The sequence below is a fragment of the Channa argus genome, chromosome 14 (genome assembly GCF_033026475.1).
Source record: "Channa argus isolate prfri chromosome 14, Channa argus male v1.0, whole genome shotgun sequence".
NCBI lineage: Eukaryota > Metazoa > Chordata > Actinopteri > Anabantiformes > Channidae > Channa > Channa argus.
The window spans coordinates 22,487,353-22,505,688 of record NC_090210.1 but is presented as its reverse complement, the minus strand read 5'-3'; the positions used below and the strand labels follow the sequence as shown (position 1 = coordinate 22,505,688).

Here is an 18,336-nt window from a genome sequence, read left to right as displayed (position 1 = left end):
GTCCAGTGGAAACTGCTCAAACAGCATAAATGGTTTATTTGGATTCAACGAGTAGATGCTTGTTAACTCCGTGCACAGCTCTAATGGACAAAACCGTGCTGTGGTGTTTGTTGCTCTACATCGAACACTTTGTTCACGTGTAACTGTTAACACCACAGAGAGAAGAAACATTCAGTTAAACTGGTGAAATATTAGTGTGGCTCAGTGATGACAAACAATGCAGCTGGGAGCAGGGAAGCTGCTTTAACAGTGTACAGGACACATCGGAATAAACTATAGACCCAGTATTCACACACAGTGTATATACAAACGGGAATTTGCGGTGGATCTGGATGTGTAGTTGTGTTTTATTACGCGTGCTGATGGGAAAGCCCCAACACGAAGAGCTGCACCAGGAAATAAAGAAGTTACATTCACCCCCCTGGTATAAATGGGAACGTGTACAGATGAACTGACATTCATCAGAGAGCAAGAAAATGGATTAACACAAAATTAAAAACAAACAAAATGCAGGATCACATCATCAAGTTGCTGCTGCAGCTGAAATTCACTATACACACAAACTGGCTGCTTTCTTTCATATATTACAATTTATATAATACAAATGTTATGGTTTTAAAGTAACAGGTTAACACTTTACATTTGCTGTAATCCATTTATTTGGTCTTAAAACCAACCTGGTGTTTCTACAGATTTTCTATTAGCAGAACTACTTGTCTGCTAAGTGAAACCAAATAAACAGACACAATTTCCTGTGTTTTATTCCCACTAAAGAAGCGGTTCGTCACGTCAATGTGCTTGTTTGTTTGTTTTTTTAAAACCAGCAAAATGTTCAGTCAATCTAAAGCTAAAACTGTACTTGTGCATCATGTTACTGCTGTAAGTAACAAGGCCGTCAGAAACACACACAGTGCAACAAAGTGCAACAACTGTACAACAGCTGTACTGCAGCTGGAACTCAAACTGGCCGTTATTACAACATTAAACACACTTTTAGTTGCTTGCGTAACCAGTGAGAGAGACACACAAACTTTGTTCTGGTAACAAAGTGAATTCATCTAAAAAACACACACCCACACACACACACACGCACAATCATTACAGTGTCTCCCATTCACTTACATGCAGCTTTGGCTAAACCTTAGTGGCATTGGGAAAAGCAACGCAGGTAACAGCAAGCACATCACAACACTCCTCAGAGATTTGACTTGTTTTAAAGTACGATGAGGAATATGCCATTGACAGAATCCTAACAGTGTTTCAGCACCAATGACTAAAGGGCACTGCGATAAACCGGCAAACCATTTTTACAATCATGTCAAGAATTGGTACAACACCTGTGGCAGGTATCAAATCAAAGACTTTGTGAAGATTTTTCAGCTAGATACTGTAGTTGTGGTATGTTAAAGACATTAATTAATACAATATTTCTGTTCTTATTCATGGCAATACATTTTACAGATCTGGGTTCAAATTGGCTGTAAGAGCAGGCACATTATAATAAATTGAGCCAAAGGGTGAAAGAGAAATGCTGTGTAAATGGTTTACTTCAAATAAATCATGAATATTCTGCTCATTTAAAGTGCCCAAGTGTGTCTAATGATTAAAACACACAGCTGTGTTGCAAACTTCATAATTAGTGTGAAGTAACCAGCAGATCAAGTTCCTGAGCTCAGCAAATAGTCCCAGAAACTAAGGAGCATCAGAAACTTAAGTCAAGAACTACAAAATGTCTCAAATTCTGCTACATTTCCACCACAGCTTTGAAATAAAAGCAGATCATAGGCAAATTAGTCTATTGGCAAATAAAGAAAACGGTAGCTTTGCAAATGAATCTTAAACAACGAGTTAGTGCTTTAGGGTAACTTATTTCTGATGTTGAAGATATTTTTCAAAGCTTTGTGTGTTTTTATTGACTTGCCTGTTCCACTTTACTTTCTCAACTCTTTAGTTTTAGCATGAAAAAAACAATGCATTCATAGCCCTGGTTTTAATACTGATGACTGCATGTGCTCATAAAACACTGTTAAGTTATACTGTAGCAAACTTGATGCTGGTGTTCGGCTAACGGGCAAAAGGAAACCCCCTTGCTGCTGGTTCCTGGGTCTCCAGGCAAAAGGAGACCCCCGCCTGCTGGTTCCTGGGTCTCCAGATATTGCTGCCACCTAATGCCGAGACTCTTTTTTGGACCAGGACCAATTGGCTCGGACAGATCACAGGTGAAGTTCTGTAGAAATTATAGCTCTGATTTGCACACATACGGAGCGGTGGCACAATCACTGAAATCAGGTCTAAGAGGCCGATGAATGTGCAGATATACGACACTGTGCTGTGGGGCATTTAACAATAAACCACAGGGCAGGCAGTGTTTTTTTGTCTGCTGGAAGAACCATGGCACCAACGTGAGCAGAAAGACCTGGGACCAACTTAGGAAAATAAAGGACCTGTAACACTAAAAGCTCCACACAGGAAATAAAGCCAACCATGGTTCTGGATGGTTATCAGACAATTCACAATCAAGCAAATGTAACATTTGGAATGAGAAAACTGTTGACACTGCAACTCATTTTCTTCCCTTTGAAAAATAACTTTAAATTGTGTAAATCTTAAAATAGGTTTCTTGATTTCTCACCATCTGGAATGATGCCACAGGTGGTCGAAAATGTTGGTACCATTTCACAGTAAAGAACCTACCGTACAAGTTTCTCCAAAATAACTTGAAACTGACAATAGTTATGAAAAACACCAAGAAGAAATAGAGTAAATTAGACTTTTGTATTCCCCATATTAGCTTACATATTACAGTGAAGACTAAACTCCAAAAGCAGATGACAATGACAAGATGACGATGAAAAGATCAAAGCCACGTGAAGCTAATTACAGGAAACTGTTTGAAATATCATAGTAGTCCAATTAATTTGTCATTTCAAAAGCATCTGTCATTTTTATTTGTTATATAAAATAAAATCTACTTTTAATAGCAAAACTCTAAAGCAATGTCTATTTTTTGTTCTTCTTTTCATTACTTATATCAGTTTCAAGTTATGAAAATTGGTTCACTTGCATATATCGTTACAGCGTTTGCAATAGGCCATAACTGCACTCATGTAATGTGTGAACCTGCTATGATTACCATTCCACCCTTTCCCAAAGATGTCCAGATGAGACTTGATGCCATAAAAAAACATGTCCTAAAGTTCCAAAACTACACAACAAAATTATCAGAGTGCTGTACGCAGTGATTGCAGAGCACAGCCTCTGTGTATAACTTTACTACCACCTCTGTGATTAGGACTCACTGGAATATGCCAAATTCTCAAATGCATTTCATTTTTACTAGCACACCTGGCACATGTCCCTAAAGCAATAAGTTTCAGCAGAAGATGCACCACTTGCCAGTGACAATGAAGTCAGAAAGCTAAAAGAGAAGTTTGGCCACACCAAGCACTCAAAAGCCAGCTAGTTTAGCATCTGAAAGCCTATTGCAGTGTCTCTTGTCTATTATGTCTATTTATTTTTTCTTTCTCATGGGCCTAGTATTAATAAACTTTTTGTATAGCACTTTTATAAACCAAGTTGCAAAGAGCTGATCATTTCGCCATTACATTTTCATGTATGCAAACTATGAGGCAGATTGATATCTTTTATTGATATCCATCCACTGTTCAGTGAATAAATGTATTCAAAGCATTCCAAACATTTTAGTATTCATCAGTTTCTTTTATATGTTGTCATATGAGCATTATGTGTCTCTGTCCTTTCCCAAAGGACATTTGTGTTGGGGAGGATTCCACATCTTTTGAGGCCCATCCAGACACCTCAACTGTCAAAGACCTTATGGAGCAAACATTCTCCTGGAGACGTTGTGAAGACATGGGATGCCCACAGAGGACGTACTGAACAAATAAAACCAATGACTGACCCATTGGAGCTGGTTTGAGTTGTGTGTTTAAGCTCTGCTGGAGTAGAAATGCATCCCAGATGTTAATGTTTGGCCAAACACAATTTACAAAACGTCATCTTATCAAGGTCTTAGTAAAAGCAGACTTTAAGATGCAAAATATCAGTGGGTAGAAGACTTAGTTCTCCAGAATCAACAAGCTTTTTGCATGAGCTGCCACGCGCCTCATAGCACTCACGCTTACAGAAATCTATTGTGAAAGTCGGAAGCAATCATGTTGTCATGAAATGACATGTTATTACAGATTCACTTCTCCAAAGTGACTGTAAAACTAGTGGATTTTCCCTTTAAAAGCATCAGCCTCTCATTGTTGAAATATAAATCAGCTGTTAATGGCACAGACTACAGCTTAAATCACCATCAAGCAGACATATGCAGGGTATGAGCCAGCCAGGGGTGTTCTCCGTTTGCTCCCTTTCATTTATTTATTTTTGGTAGGGACTGTGTCTGGAGAGGTGGGTTAGATTAAGAGCTGTATGTATAAGCCTACTCAGGCTGCCTTAGAAATGTTTGCCTTCGAGGTTTGTTTCCAGTTACTTGAGCGAAGGAGCGGACTACAAGCTGGTGGGGGGGAGCACAACAAGGTAGTGGAGAGCTGAGTGCGGAGCTGTAGAGGCACACAGTTTCTTAACTTGGTCTGTGGAATTATTTGAGAAACGTTTTCTGTGGAATTACTTTGCTATGTGCTCAATTGGAAGGTGGGACACAAATGTTCAGTGTTCTCAGAGAGACTGGAGACTGAAAAACGGGTCCCCTGTAGGCTCAAAAGGCAGCTGCTAAATAGTAAATTAGTTTGTTCTTAAGTTGTTGCTAAGATTACAACAGTAAGAGGTTTCACAGACAAAAAGCGGAGGAAACTTAACATTTTCCAGCGGTTTTTAAGCCAACAGGTGATTAGTGTTAAATACGGAGAACACAAACTTTGGGTGGGGTATTACTGTAAGGTTACAGTGGTAGGTCATTTCTCTTGCAGCAGAGCTGGGATGTTGATGTTCCAGCCGATGGCCTGCCGGTCGAAGCCGCAGGTGAACAGGTTACAAGTGTTGTTGTCTTCACACCAAGCGGCGCAACACACCATGCGGCGGTGACCCTGGAGCAACAACAACAAAGCAGCAACGTGCAAGTTGTTGTGTGCGAACACAGCAATGAAATAATCATCTACAGTGTCGTAGTGAACGTTTAATGATTATATGTTGGAATTGTTTTAAAACCTCATTTCCCAATGAAGTAAAACTAGTGTGTGTGTGTGTGTGGAGGATGCATCAGCCAATTAGGAGGCCGTTCCTTCCAGTGACTGACCTGTCTGTTGCTTCGAGGGAGTCGTGCCAGTCGCACCCCAGACATGTCAAACAGCCGGACCTGACGATTGTCATGAGGAAGAGCGATGATTTTCTGGTTCACCGACACATTGATCCTGCAGAGAACAAACAGGAAGGTGATACACACAGTATGTATGTTTCCATCAGCCTTCATCCATAAAACTATAATTCCATCAAATCTTAATGATTTGCTGCTTTTTCTGCTTTCTGTCTCTGTAAACTTGACCTGGCCAGTTTACACATTTGAAGCTTGACAGGCATTTTTCACTCTGTTTCCACCTGAGACTCAATCATTAAAGGATAACTCAAAAAGATAATTATGGTAAAAGTTAAGGAAAAGCTAATAATAGCTGTGAAATATTATACCACTGGAATGAAATTTCTGAAAAGGACAACTGAGTGCCATCTTTACAGAAATTTAAAAGAAGTAGGAGGTAATGTAGCAAGGAATTTAATGTGTTTTACCGCTAAAATATTCTAAATACAGTTAAATGTGAAATCATAAACAACAGAGAGCACAATTTTTTTATGTGCAGGTTAAGAGGTCACACACCTGTTGACAGCAGAGTCAGTGCGGATGGTTGCTATGGGTGACCTCATGTTCTTCAGGTCCCACACTTTGACGGTTCGATCATCACTCCCAGACACCACGTTGTCTCCCACCGTAAACACAGCAGACGTCACTGTGCTGTGAAGCAGCAGAAAACTCATTTGTTTAGAGGTGGTTGCAACCAGGGCCGGAAAAACTGAAGCTAGAGTTTCCATAAGTTAGATGACTATTGACTATATTGTTCTAAACAGATGGAGAGTTAATCATTTTTAGACATTACATCTTATGTCTCATCGTCCCCTATGACACAATAGAACAATACATCATGTTTAGTCAGTGTGAAGACATTCATTGATTTTACTAATTAAATCTCATAATTTTAAATCTCTCTGAAGCACAGTTTTATTTAAACATGATCCACAAATCAATTTACTTGACTTCTATACAGTATAGTTTGAACCTGCAAACGGCCACAAAATAATGAACAACTGTCATAAGCAATTATGGCAATAACCAAAGTTACAAACTGAAGAGACTTTATTTATTGCACCGTCAAACTAAATCAAATTAACAAAATGTACGAATAGTCTACTTATCATGCAAAAATCCCGATATTCAGATTTGTCACAGCCTGTCTGTGCAGATAAAAGACAACGGGAAAGAAAGGAAAAGTGTGTGTGTGTCACTGACTCAGTGTGTCCCTGGAACACGTTGACAGAGTGGATGGATGGGTCTCTGAAGTCCCACAGTCTAAAGGTGGTGTCTCTGGACGAGGTAACCACCAGCCGCTGGGTGGGATGTGTGCAACAGTGTGTCAGGTCCTGGTCATGGCCTGATCACACACAAAAACATAGAAGAATTTCCCAGAAAACCTTGGTAGTCGGCCTTATTCAACTTGCGCCAAAAAGAGGTTTTTGTTATTGGAGCCAAAAGTTTTTTCAGAAAGATCATAAGTGTAATATTTGCAGCATCCTACCGGTAAGTGAGTGGACCAGCTCTGAGGTCTCCACATCATACAGGTTGGCAGCTCGATCCCAGGAGGCCGTCACCACCTGTTTTCCCCCCACCAGCCAATCAGCAGCGATCACCACACCCTGATGGCTGCGCAGTGTCGTGGTCGGAACACGGACAGAAGGACAGTCGATTGGACCTTCGACCTCCCCGTCGGCCTCATCTTTGTCAGAAAAGTCCACGTCATCTTCACAGTATGTCTGCTGCTGTCGCAGGATGGACATATAAAGGACATTAGTTTTAGACACAGTGACACAGAGACAAACAAGTTGTAGGACTGTTGACGCTTACACTGATGTCAGAAACAGGCTGTGGAGTTGGAAGCTGCACCATGTATCTCCAGATGTGAGCTGTCTGGTCTCCAGAGGCTGAGAAAAAGAGAATTTTGTTCCCAAGACAACATTAAAATTCTGAAAGGAAAACTGTTGACTGGACCAAATAAGATGTTAACGCTTCCTCTGAAAAATGGCTGAATAATTCTTAAAAATGCCTTGAAACAAACATCATTTTGTCATCATCCGTTTGTGGTTTTGAGTATTTTGGAGCACAGGTGTCTTGATAGTTGCAGGTAATTCTTATCACCACAGCACCAGTCTAATCGTGAAGCCAACCTGACGCCTTATTGCACCATTCAAACAACAACACAAAGCAGGTTCGTTTTAGGCTAATGTCGATTCCAAGATGTGTAGGTCGAGATTTTCTTAATGTCCATTTAGAAATAGCTGTGACAACACTAAAGAAAGTCAATGTTTTTATTTTGAACTAATTCTGGAGAAAAGTACTTCTGTGTTTGTGATGATTTCATCATTACCTGTTAGAGCCATCTGCTCAGTGGGATGGAACTTGATGGAGTTGACTGTGGAGACAGAGACAGGTGCAACTTAATCAGAATGAAACAATCATTTTCTAGGTAGTTTTCCAGTAAAACATTAAAAAAAAAAAATGTTTTTTTTATGTAATAAATACTCTTCGAGCAGTTCAGTTCATATAAGGTCTCTTATATTACATTACCTGATCCTTGATGGCCCATGTATTTGAGGAGGCACTTCCCAGTCTCAATGCTCCACAGCATCGCAGTGTGGTCTTTTTGGACACAAAGGGACAGACTTTCAACAATTTACCACCTCCTCCATTCAGCAGTAATGTTTATTAGCCATCTGACATGTTATACTTTACCACAGTTTTTACAACACAATAAAATGATGTCTTACATAGCTAAAATCATTTTTAACGATGCTTATTCTGCAAAAGTAGAAAGGGAGAAATAAACCTAAGACCACTGGAATTAAATTCAAAAAGAGAAGAATTGTGCTCAGGCAGGTTGTAAAAACAGATTTATAAGACACCATTCGGAAACAAAGCAGCATAAGAAAGCAAGTGAGTGAAAAACCTGCAGATGCAGTTCCCAGCACCAGTGGTTGGGTCCGAGTGACACTGAGGTCCCAGAGGCCATCTCTGTGGCCAACATAGTCCCTGACCAGTTGGCATACTGCTCTGGACGTGGTCGTTTTGAAACTGGACACAATCTGATACAGACAAATCTCAAGTTAACACAGAAACACTGGAAAATCCCAGCTGTGTCCTTAACAGGGTTCCTACACTATGGCGTCTGCTAGATGTTTGTGTGGGAATGAAGAATGTTTTCTGTCATGTGCTTCAGCAGTTTAACATTTACGAAAATATGACATGATAAGACTTTCTGGGGGAAATTGAGGACAGGAAATTTACACTTTAGTGTTCCAAGTCCCAACAGAGGTGTCGTCAGGGAGGAGGAGACCCTCTTTATAAAGTCATTTCCAAACATCCTAAGGTTTGGAAATGATCCAGCTTTCATTTGCAGAGTTTTTCATGACTGTGTAGGAACCCTGATTAGGTCAAGGGAGGAAGCAGGTCAGCAGAACTGAGGATCACTGAGAAGCCGGTCAGCAGGGTCCTTGTAGTAAGACAGAGCTAAGAAGCTTTGGTTGACAGCTGCATTTATTATGTCCATTCTATAGTTTTTATCCAAACATCCTTACTGGTTATGTAATGTTCCAAGCACTTTAAAACATACTGCATCAATGACCAGACTACCCAGACCTGATATCAACACAGTGCAGACATATTAGGGGTCAGTCTTGTGTTTTGTAATTAGCATATGACGATTACTTTAAATGCAAATTTGCAAGAAGGAAAAAAAAAACAAAAAAAACAACATAGCGGTCAAGAAATACTGAGTTATTGCGACTGAACAAACTGATCAGTAATTATTATAACGTGTATTTCGTCGTGGTGTTTACATTAAGGATAGGGATGATACAAACTGGACTCTTGGTTCGTTTAGGACACAGACCACTAAATAAGTTCCAACTGAAAGGAAGAAGGACAGCACAGAAAACAGCATCATTTAGCTGGAAACTAAATCTCAGGCCACATAGAGCAAAATACTTTGTCGAAACATTTAACTTTATATTTAATTACAAAATTATAGTCAAAATAAAGTGATATATGTGAATTAAGATACAATGAAAAGGATGATTGCTTAGCATGGTGGGGACCAGTGCATGATGTTTGTTAGCAAGCACAGACTATAATTTAAGTGCTTCAATGAAGCTGCTAAAGTCTGTCATAGTAAAGTGAAAGGCAGGAGCTCGATGTGGTGAACAGTAGCTGACTTTGGATAAACCGTCATTTGTGTATGTGGTGCTTTCCTGAGAATGAGGAGTTCAGAAGGTGTTCAAATGCAACACTGGATGCAACATGTTACATTTAAAAAAAGCAACAGGGAAACTGGGAGGTTTAGGGAAATGTGAAGCACTGCAAAGTACGTTTTAAAGATGCCATATTATGCATAAGTTTAGGTTTAAATTTGTATTTTAGGCCGTTGATATATTCATATGATTTCTATTTTTTATTTTTTTTCCCCCTTATAATAAACCTTCATTTTGTACCCGTTTTGACTGTCTGCCTGAAATGGTTGCTTTGAGATCCTGTCGCTTTTAAGCACACACGCACACACAAACACACACAGACACACACACAGACACACACACACAGAAGTCCATTCTGTTGTGATTGGCCACCTTGTGGAAGCCTGCCGGTGGGATGAGCAGAGCAGTGGACATATGTCCCAGCTAACCTGTATACTGTATGAACATTTTAGGACGATGGTCCAGAAAAGGTCTCTGGAAGCTGCTGGAAAGTCTCGTGACAGAGTGACAGAGCAGACAAAGATAAGATTTTGTTTTTGCACGATTTCTTCTACATATGTTTCGCTCATGATTTGGAACTTTGGCGTTGTTTAACATGGACGTCCATCACGTTTAAGTGAAAATGCAATATATGAAAAAGCATAACATGGCTTCTTTAAGTACCTGGCACAACGGTGAATTCAATCCACCCAGCAGTTAAAGCTCTACATTTTGCAGCTTCAGTGTGCAGTCTGCCATAACCACATCAACATTTTGCTTGTCTTACAACCATTTACTATTTACTAATCACTTATTAAGTTAACAAGGTGGATTTTGACATCTGTATTTATGAAAACAATTATGGAAAGAACTCCATATTTTAGCACTTTCCATGTGATGAAAGCAAAACTGGTTTTTCAGCTGCTATTAGATCATCACAAGAAGTAATTTATAGTGAATGTTTTAAGAACCGTCATAGAAACGTTCCCAACTTTATTTCAACTTTTAAATGACTCTTAAGTACATACTGTTTCTTAGAAACCACTCAAAGGACCCATTTCAAATAACTTCTGCCCTGTGCACCTTGTAGAAAATATCATAGGAGGCCAATATGCTCTAATATGGACTTTTAAAACTTATTATCACAAGTATCATCTTCAAAAATCTATAATGGTTGAGTTAAATCTGTGGAAAATATAGTAGTATAAATGCACTGTTTACACATGACTAACGAGAATATGTATTTAGATACATAAAACATCTCTAGCAGCAGGTGCTACCAAACGTACTTAAATCTAACAGACACTGATGACTTTAAAAAATAAAAACAATCTGATGTGGCAGAGCACGTTACAGCAGACCCCACACTCGTATTTAGCAATGATTCAAAGCAGCCAAGTATAGCTCTTCCACCTTGAGTGTTGTATTAATCAAGGCACAAAAAGCATTTTGAGGTAACAAGGGCTTCATGTTAAAGGTGTCTCCAGAGTGTACCATTATGTGAATGCCGACAAGTAGCTAAATCAAAACCAAAGAGGGGCAACCGAAAAAGCCTGTTAGTGAGATAATGAAGTCATGTTTTATCTCACAAACACACTCATTAAAAAAAAAAAAAAAAAAAACTCAAACTCCTACATTTGAATGACCAAGTCTCTTGGGGACGGAGTGTCGACCCCCTGGCTGGGCTGTTCATGCATATTGGCACACAAGGGGGACAATTAAAAGAAGTTACCCATGAGTCTCCACCCCACAACTCCCAGCTGGTTACACTGAAGTTGCGGGATCCACCTACTCTGGCATGGCAAGAATTTGAACGTGGCTATGAGCAAAAAGGTAAAAAGACAAGCAGTTCTTCTCTTTAACATTCAAAAGTTCTGTCAACTTCAAGCGACAAGAAAGAAAACAACTGAGCCAATTTACCAATTAAATCTCAATACTGTTTCAACAAGTCAACATTTTCTCAGACCACTGCACCTGCAACAATTCTTAGATAAAAACAGATGATAATACAAAATACACAGAGGCACCTCAACCTACAATGTTTGCTTTAATGGCGAAAAACTAATGGAAAAAGAACATTTACCTTGCTTGTAGATGCCTTATAAGTTGTCTTTAGTTTTTGTGACAGCTGGCTGGTGCTATGACTCGCTGTAAATTCAGAGAAGTCACAATATTATTTTGAAACAATTCATAAGCCAGAAACATATCAATATATGCATTTAAAAATATGGCTATTTAAAATAACACACTTAAAATGTAGGACTGGCCTTTTGTTTTAAGTGCTCCTTTGGCTAAATCCGCCCCTTCGAAAGTGTGTCCCTCTGCAGCCAAACGATCATTCAGTGTTTCGATGTCTCTGCGTACTGAAAGGTAAAAATGTCAGGTGTTTATAAGACTGGTAGCAGTAAGACTGCACTGATCGGAAACGTGTCCATGTGTTTTAATCAGCATAGCGTGTGCTTCCCTGCCATCAACGCTGTTACGTTTGAAACCAGGGTACTCGCCATGGAAACACCACAGGAACTTTTTCTGGGGACCAGAAACGTTTTGAGGCACTTCGTTTCCCTACCTGTGTTTTCGTTTAAGAAACTAAAATGGATTTTGGGGCATAGATCTTCACTCCAGGCCTGGAACTCCAGGTCAAATTAGGATTTAGAAAAATATTTTCTGGTAGCAAACTAACTAAATGTCTTATCTTGTATCAAAGGTTGATAAGTCGATGCCAATAATTACAGATGCCCTGCCTATTAGTTATGAACCTTCTGTAGAAGAAAAACAGCATTAGGACAGACTGTGTTCCTACACCCTCTGAGACATTATCCGATTAGCTATAATTTTAAAAACTCCCTTTTTTTCCCCTCCTATCTTCAATTGTCCATTTGCTCCATGATCGGTTTCAGAGACACTGAAAGCAACTATTTAAATGTAATTACCTCCTAAACAAATAGGGTTTGTCATGTTGATGGACTGTATTGTATTGCGCTAACAGGACTCTAAATAAAACTAAAACTATCACCTTCATTAGCATCTAACCTCAAAGTTAGAAAAACTGGAGCCAAACTTCACTGACCAAAAAAAAAACTAAACACTGATGAATAAAAGTTAAAACAAAGGAGTGTTTTCTGCTTACATTCCAGGTTTTCTATGTAGAGGTTCTCAAACTCCCTCTCGATCTGACTGAACAGGTCCAGGAGATTGCTCCTTAGAGAAAGAGGCAGTTTGGAGTCCTGCAGGGAGAGATAAGCACAACAATAAGCGACCTGGTAACATAAAGATTTATTAAGAAGGTTCATTCAGTGTGTGGAGGTGTTCACCGTTTTCAGGCTAAAGTGCGTATGTGTACAGAGGTATTAACATGAAGTAGGTTCAGGCTGGAAAACTGAAAACTGATATGAAGCAGGAAAAAAAAGTAAAGCTCCTAACAAGGGACGGCAAAGCATCTAAGCCCACAGCTGGAATGTAAATCTCTTGGCAGGACACCATGTCAGGATGGTCGAGATTTTAAGCCCTTATTTTAACCTGTAGTCCAATTTTCCTCACTTAAAAATAGCAGATGTTCATGAAGCCCTAAAAGAATAAATCCCAACCTTGCTCATTAAATACAAATGACCCAAGCTAAGAAACAAGTGTCTATACTAATAAGTAACTATGCAGTAAAGACATTGTATTGTGGAAATGGGCGTGGGCTGACGGTCTTCAAAAGCCCACACCTAGCACCAACATTTAAAAACATATTTTTCTCATCACACAGTAAAACCTCGAAAGGAAGGAAATAAGAGTGAACTCGTGTTTCAGGTTAAAACAATAACAGACTATAGAAGAGGAAACGGTTAGTATAACGGAGTCCAGGGGATGTGCTGGTGCCTTACATACAAGCTGACACATAACTTAGGTTTGCCATGGTTTAGTGTTTCATTCGGGAAGATAAAAGATCTGTTTATGCTTTTGATGACTAAAACGTAAATCATTCAAAACCCACTGTGTGTAAGTCAAAATGTTCCGTTTTTACCACTTTGAAGCAAAAATGCAATTTCTACAAAAATTTAGACATTGATCAAAATTATTTTGGCACAAAATCCAGTCTAAAGTTGTGTGTTCCGTTAATCTCCAGTTGGCCTATACAAAATGATAGAGCCAACAGCAAAACCACAAAGTGGGCCATGCTTCCTCCAAGCTTTCAGTCCACTGTGTAGAGCCCTTTTGTACCTGAGTGCAGTGCTTTGCATAATGCACTTTTGCTTGGGCTGAATTGCTGCTTGCAGCGCTGTTTTCTAAAGAAATCTGTCAAGTGTGCGGTTAGCATTCAAAGCCTGATGTTAGCAGCTGAATGGTCTGTGCCACCGTGCACAGAAAAAAGTACTGCCTGACATGAAAGACAACAGAGACCTAAAATGCATACGCGATCGCGGCCAATGACTGAGAGCCTTTGCTTGCTGGGTTCCTTTGGACTCATTTAAGATTTTGAGCGTAACTGAGACTGAACTATTCTATTCCAATCAAAGATAAACTGCTCCCCTCCTCAATGACTGGGGGAGGATGAAGCCCTGGCCCTGCGGTCGATATGCAGCCACTCTACCAGCTAAAGCACTGCCACCCACAGAAACACAACACAACACCTCAACTATCTAAAAACTATTTAAACCTAAGCTAAACCAAACCAACACAACTAAAGACAGCTCTAGAAGCTATTTGGAGAGTTACTCAAAAGTCTGGTACACAGAGGGCTAGACACATGCAACTTACCTCCATTCTCATTAAGGATTCCAGATTATCAGCGGACTGGGGCCAAAAAGAACGAGTGAAAAAATAAAAATGAGTAAAGAATTACAGTGTCTGCACCATGTTCTATTAGAAACAGCTCCTTGTCCCTCTCAGCAACTCTATGCTCCTTTTCACTGTAAGTGCCTCCTGTGCATCACAGACTTCAAGCTGCCACATTCAAGAGTCTTAAACACTGGCAAGGCAGCAGCTATAAACCCTTTAATTTAATAAAAGCCAAGGGGAATTACAAGTTCTCAAGAAACTATAAATGTGACGTTACAAAGCTTCTTCTAATCGTCAAATCAGACTTACTGTAAGAGTAGCATGTAAAATTTACATTCTAACTTCAAAACAGCCAAGTTGTTACTAATAACACTAACAATGCCTCAATTAATGTGGCTCTGCAGGCTAATGCAGCTTAAAGAAGGTTTTTATCATATACATTTCTCCAGGGATGTGTCAAAGGTGAAAAAGCCCAGTTATCATTCCATTTAGTAAATATCACCAGTGAGTAAAATTGCAAACAAATAGATTCCCATTCATCCAGGTGTCTTCTGGAAGTATAGCAATGTCAACTGGACATTCTTCAGTAACTCGTGTCACTTTATTTGAGGGAAAGTCCCCTCATACTTAAGAAGCTACTTAGATGAGTAGCAAAACATTTCCAACCAAGAAGACAGATGTCCTGCTGACATGACTCAACTTTGAGAATGATCCAGGTAAACTTTCACTTTGTTTGTTTGTGTCTGCTGTCAAATAATCCGATATGTTGCTTAAAACTGTTAGGGTCTAGGATCTAACTCCACAGACGGTGACTTTCTTTAAACTGGAATATTCAGCAATCTCAAGTTAAAGTCTCATTACAAATTTATGCTAATTCACATGACTTGACTTGGTATTTCAAACACAAAAATAGTGAATGACAGTGACTTTGAAGAGTCTTATCCACTTCAGAGGAGCGAGAGAGAGAGAGAGTGTCAGTACTGCCAAGCTGTTAGATTGCATTTCAGCAGGGACAGTGGGTTGGTAAGGCAGTCGTCCACGGACCAACAGGGTAAGTGGTTCGATCCTCGGTCCCGGCTATACGTCATGTCTCTCGGCAAGACACTGAACCCCCAAAAAGCCCTTTCCAATCCCAACATGTGCAGTGCCCGTTCAAGGCCGGTACAAATTGGGGAGGGTTCAATCACGAAGGGCATCTAGCTTAAAAAAAAACTGCCAAATCAGCATGCGGCAAATTATCCGCTGAACTCACGGGAAAAGCCGAAAGGACGTGTAAGATATGCAACAGCTGTGCATGTTGTGCACTGTCTTTACCCAATATCACAGGAATCAGTTCATTTTTAGCTACTTACTAACCAGAGTGATATGTAGCAAGGCCTTCTATTCCTAAAAAAAAAAGCTCTATTTCTGAATCCATCTAGGGTTAACCACAGTTTAGTTATTTTAAGTTAAAATGTATTTTATCAAGAAGTAAATGCAGCTTGCTTAAGCCAACAACAATATAAACCATCATGTTCTCTAAATGGGTGCATTAAAACCTAATTGGCTGAGGCTTAAAGCTGGAGAGCTTATCGGTCAGCAGGCAGCAAGCTATTTGAGAGAGATGAGGAAAGAACACTTCCAAAAAAGTAGCAAGAAATTTTTTTGTAATGAATACTAGCTAGTATCACTTATGAATTCTGACAATTAAAAAAAAATGTCATCGAATTTTCCCGATATTTTTGTTTATTTTTACTGCGTTAAATCACCTGTCCCTCTATCATATCTCTCTGCAGGCCGGAGCGCTCCTGCTCAGTGCTGTTGGTCCTGCGGATGGACAAGCTGTGGGACTTCCTCTTCTGCTTTGCCTGGCGAGCAGCGGCGCTGCTCCCGCTCTCCACTGGCATCCCTCCTTCCTAACCTGAAAGTACACAGTCACGGAAAAAAAAAGAGACAAAAGGTCAAGAAAACAGATCTTGGATGGAATAATCCTGGGGATGAAAGCCACAAAGTGAATCTCTTACTCAACAACTTCACTCAGTTGAAAGCCAAATCAACTGTGCTGTGCTTCAGTGGTTATATTTGGCAGCGGTTATATTTGGCAGCCTACATGTGTGAAAGTGTGAACTGACAAAGCAAACCAGTGCGAAACAGAGTGTTACTCAGCATATAGGCTAAACAAACCATCAGTGGACATTTTAAGGTGTAACAAGTGGATTTACTGAGACAGAAACTGAGAAGTGTGCAGCAACGACAGCATCTTTTCTTTGTTTACGAAAGCAGAAATGTGCCTGCATACTAGTGTTTACTGTACTAGAAAGCAGAAATGCTCTTAGGCTTTAAGGAGAACGGAACCTACATCAACATCACAGATTGTACTTTCAGGTTATGAAAACACATAATTTAAAAAGGGTATTTCAATATTTTTGTAAGGCTCTAACAAATTAACCCTTCCATCACGTAACATTTCCATTTTTGCTTAATAAACAGCTAATCCCTGTATTTCAAAAATCATTCAGGCGGCAGCTGTGACTCAGTGAGCAACCAAGTGCTTTATCATGATTCACAGTGGTTCACAGTACTACGATCATAGATTATCCAAGCTGCTGATAAATACCTGACTCACTCCTACTTGTGACTGCAGTTTCTTTTTATTTCCCCTCCACAAGCCTGTTTTTTGGCAGATCTTTCAAGATCCATTTCTTTAGAGAAATGCATAATGACAAGTGTTAAAATGAATGTTAGCTGCAGTCTCTGAGACAACACGTATCTGGTTCATGTAAGGATTCACTGTTGCTCATAGCACAGTAATGACGACATAAGCTCCAGCTGTCACTTATAAAGGTGTGGGGCTTTTATTTGCCCTTGAACTTAAAAAAGGTGGTGTCTGGGCTCTAAGGGTCCAAATTAAACAAGCATTTTTCTTTCCTTTGCAAACCTGTTACCAACAAAGACATTAGTGCTTCTTCCATCCGACAGTGTTCATCTTTTTACTGGATAAAAACAGACCTATTTAGTTCCTCTTGCAGACTGTCACTGATGTGACCTGAAGATTTGACAGCGATTAAACCAAACATTAAAGCCACTGCGTTGTAACGTACTTAAAAGGAACAATAAAAAACAAGTTTATCTGATTTCATGTCGTCAACATTAGCACATTTTGACAATAGCCGTTACAGCGCAACACGAGCTAAGCAAAGCTAACATTATCCCCACTGGTTAGCGGATACCAAACATGCTAACAGGCTAACGGGAAGACGACCCGCACTAACATGGTTTTCAACTTACCACAAAGTCTACAAATACCGAGGTTTATTCCAGGATGCTGTGCGAAATGTGGCCTTTTCTAACATCCTCTTCGATGAGATAAAAAACGCTCCGTTGGTTTAGTCCGGTGTTTCCAATTTACCCGTGACCGCGTTAGCTGGCGACCGACTTCCGAATGCGGTGGTGGTTGCTCGTAGTTACGGCAGCTGTTGTAACCAGGAAGAAGACGCGTTAGCGTCCGTGCCCGTGTGTAACTGTTCATTACACAAGCAACATTCTTGTTATTGTTGTTGTTTTTGTTGTTGTTGTGTGAGACTTGTTTTTTTTTTTGTTTTTTTTTTTGAGTAAACGTTACAATCAACACCCGGACGCAGTTTGCACCATGCACGTAAATACGGAAGCTGAAAGGAAAGAGCAGCGAGGGGCTCTGCTTGTGAATTCCCTCGGTGTGTTTCGTAATAAAATGGTAAATCTCTAATTTTCTCCTTTTTCTTTGGGCCTTTGTTTGAGTAAACGCGTCCCATATGCTGTTATTCTGCTGAACATAAATAATGAAGAATCCTACGGAATTTGATTATCGCCCGTCTGACTGAGAAAATGAGCTGGAACCGAAAAAACGAACGCGGCGCCGTATCAGCGTCCGCTCCCAGCACATCTACAGCTCGTACGGCGCTCAGCCCGTTGCTTAAGGCGTGGTCCGATACAACCCGCAGTAGCTGTTCAAACGGTCACTTCATGTCAGTGTAGTGTTTCCTAACACATGACAGTCACCGTAGCCTGCGCAGTTAAAGGCCGAAGGCCGCACAACAACAAGTA

The 18,336-nt window shown here is 40.0% G+C and overlaps 1 protein-coding gene across 4 annotated transcripts; it reads right to left on the bottom strand.

Annotated features, from left to right (window-relative positions):
- Nucleotides 1–19: 19 nt before the first annotated feature.
- On the bottom strand, nt 20–18,200 carry LOC137140710 (WD repeat-containing protein 37). 4 transcript variants are annotated; one of them, XM_067529236.1, is made up of 14 exons: nt 17,542–18,200; nt 16,023–16,174; nt 12,641–12,737; nt 11,760–11,873; nt 11,594–11,658; nt 8,232–8,367; nt 7,853–7,924; nt 7,653–7,697; nt 7,133–7,209; nt 6,807–7,047; nt 6,521–6,662; nt 5,834–5,968; nt 5,261–5,375; nt 20–5,051 (listed from the first exon to the last, which is right to left on the bottom strand). In XM_067529236.1, the coding sequence occupies exons 2-14, from the start codon at nt 16,158–16,160 to the stop codon at nt 4,920–4,922; spliced, it is 1,509 nt and encodes a 502-aa protein (XP_067385337.1). In that variant the 5' UTR covers nt 16,161–16,174; nt 17,542–18,200; the 3' UTR covers nt 20–4,919. The 4 variants fall into 4 exon arrangements, with proteins under 4 accessions (XP_067385337.1, XP_067385338.1, XP_067385339.1 ...); XM_067529237.1 differs by having other exon boundaries at nt 6,807–7,044; nt 17,542–18,199; XM_067529238.1 differs by having other exon boundaries at nt 11,778–11,873; nt 17,542–18,197.
- Nucleotides 18,201–18,336: the final 136 nt, after the last annotated feature.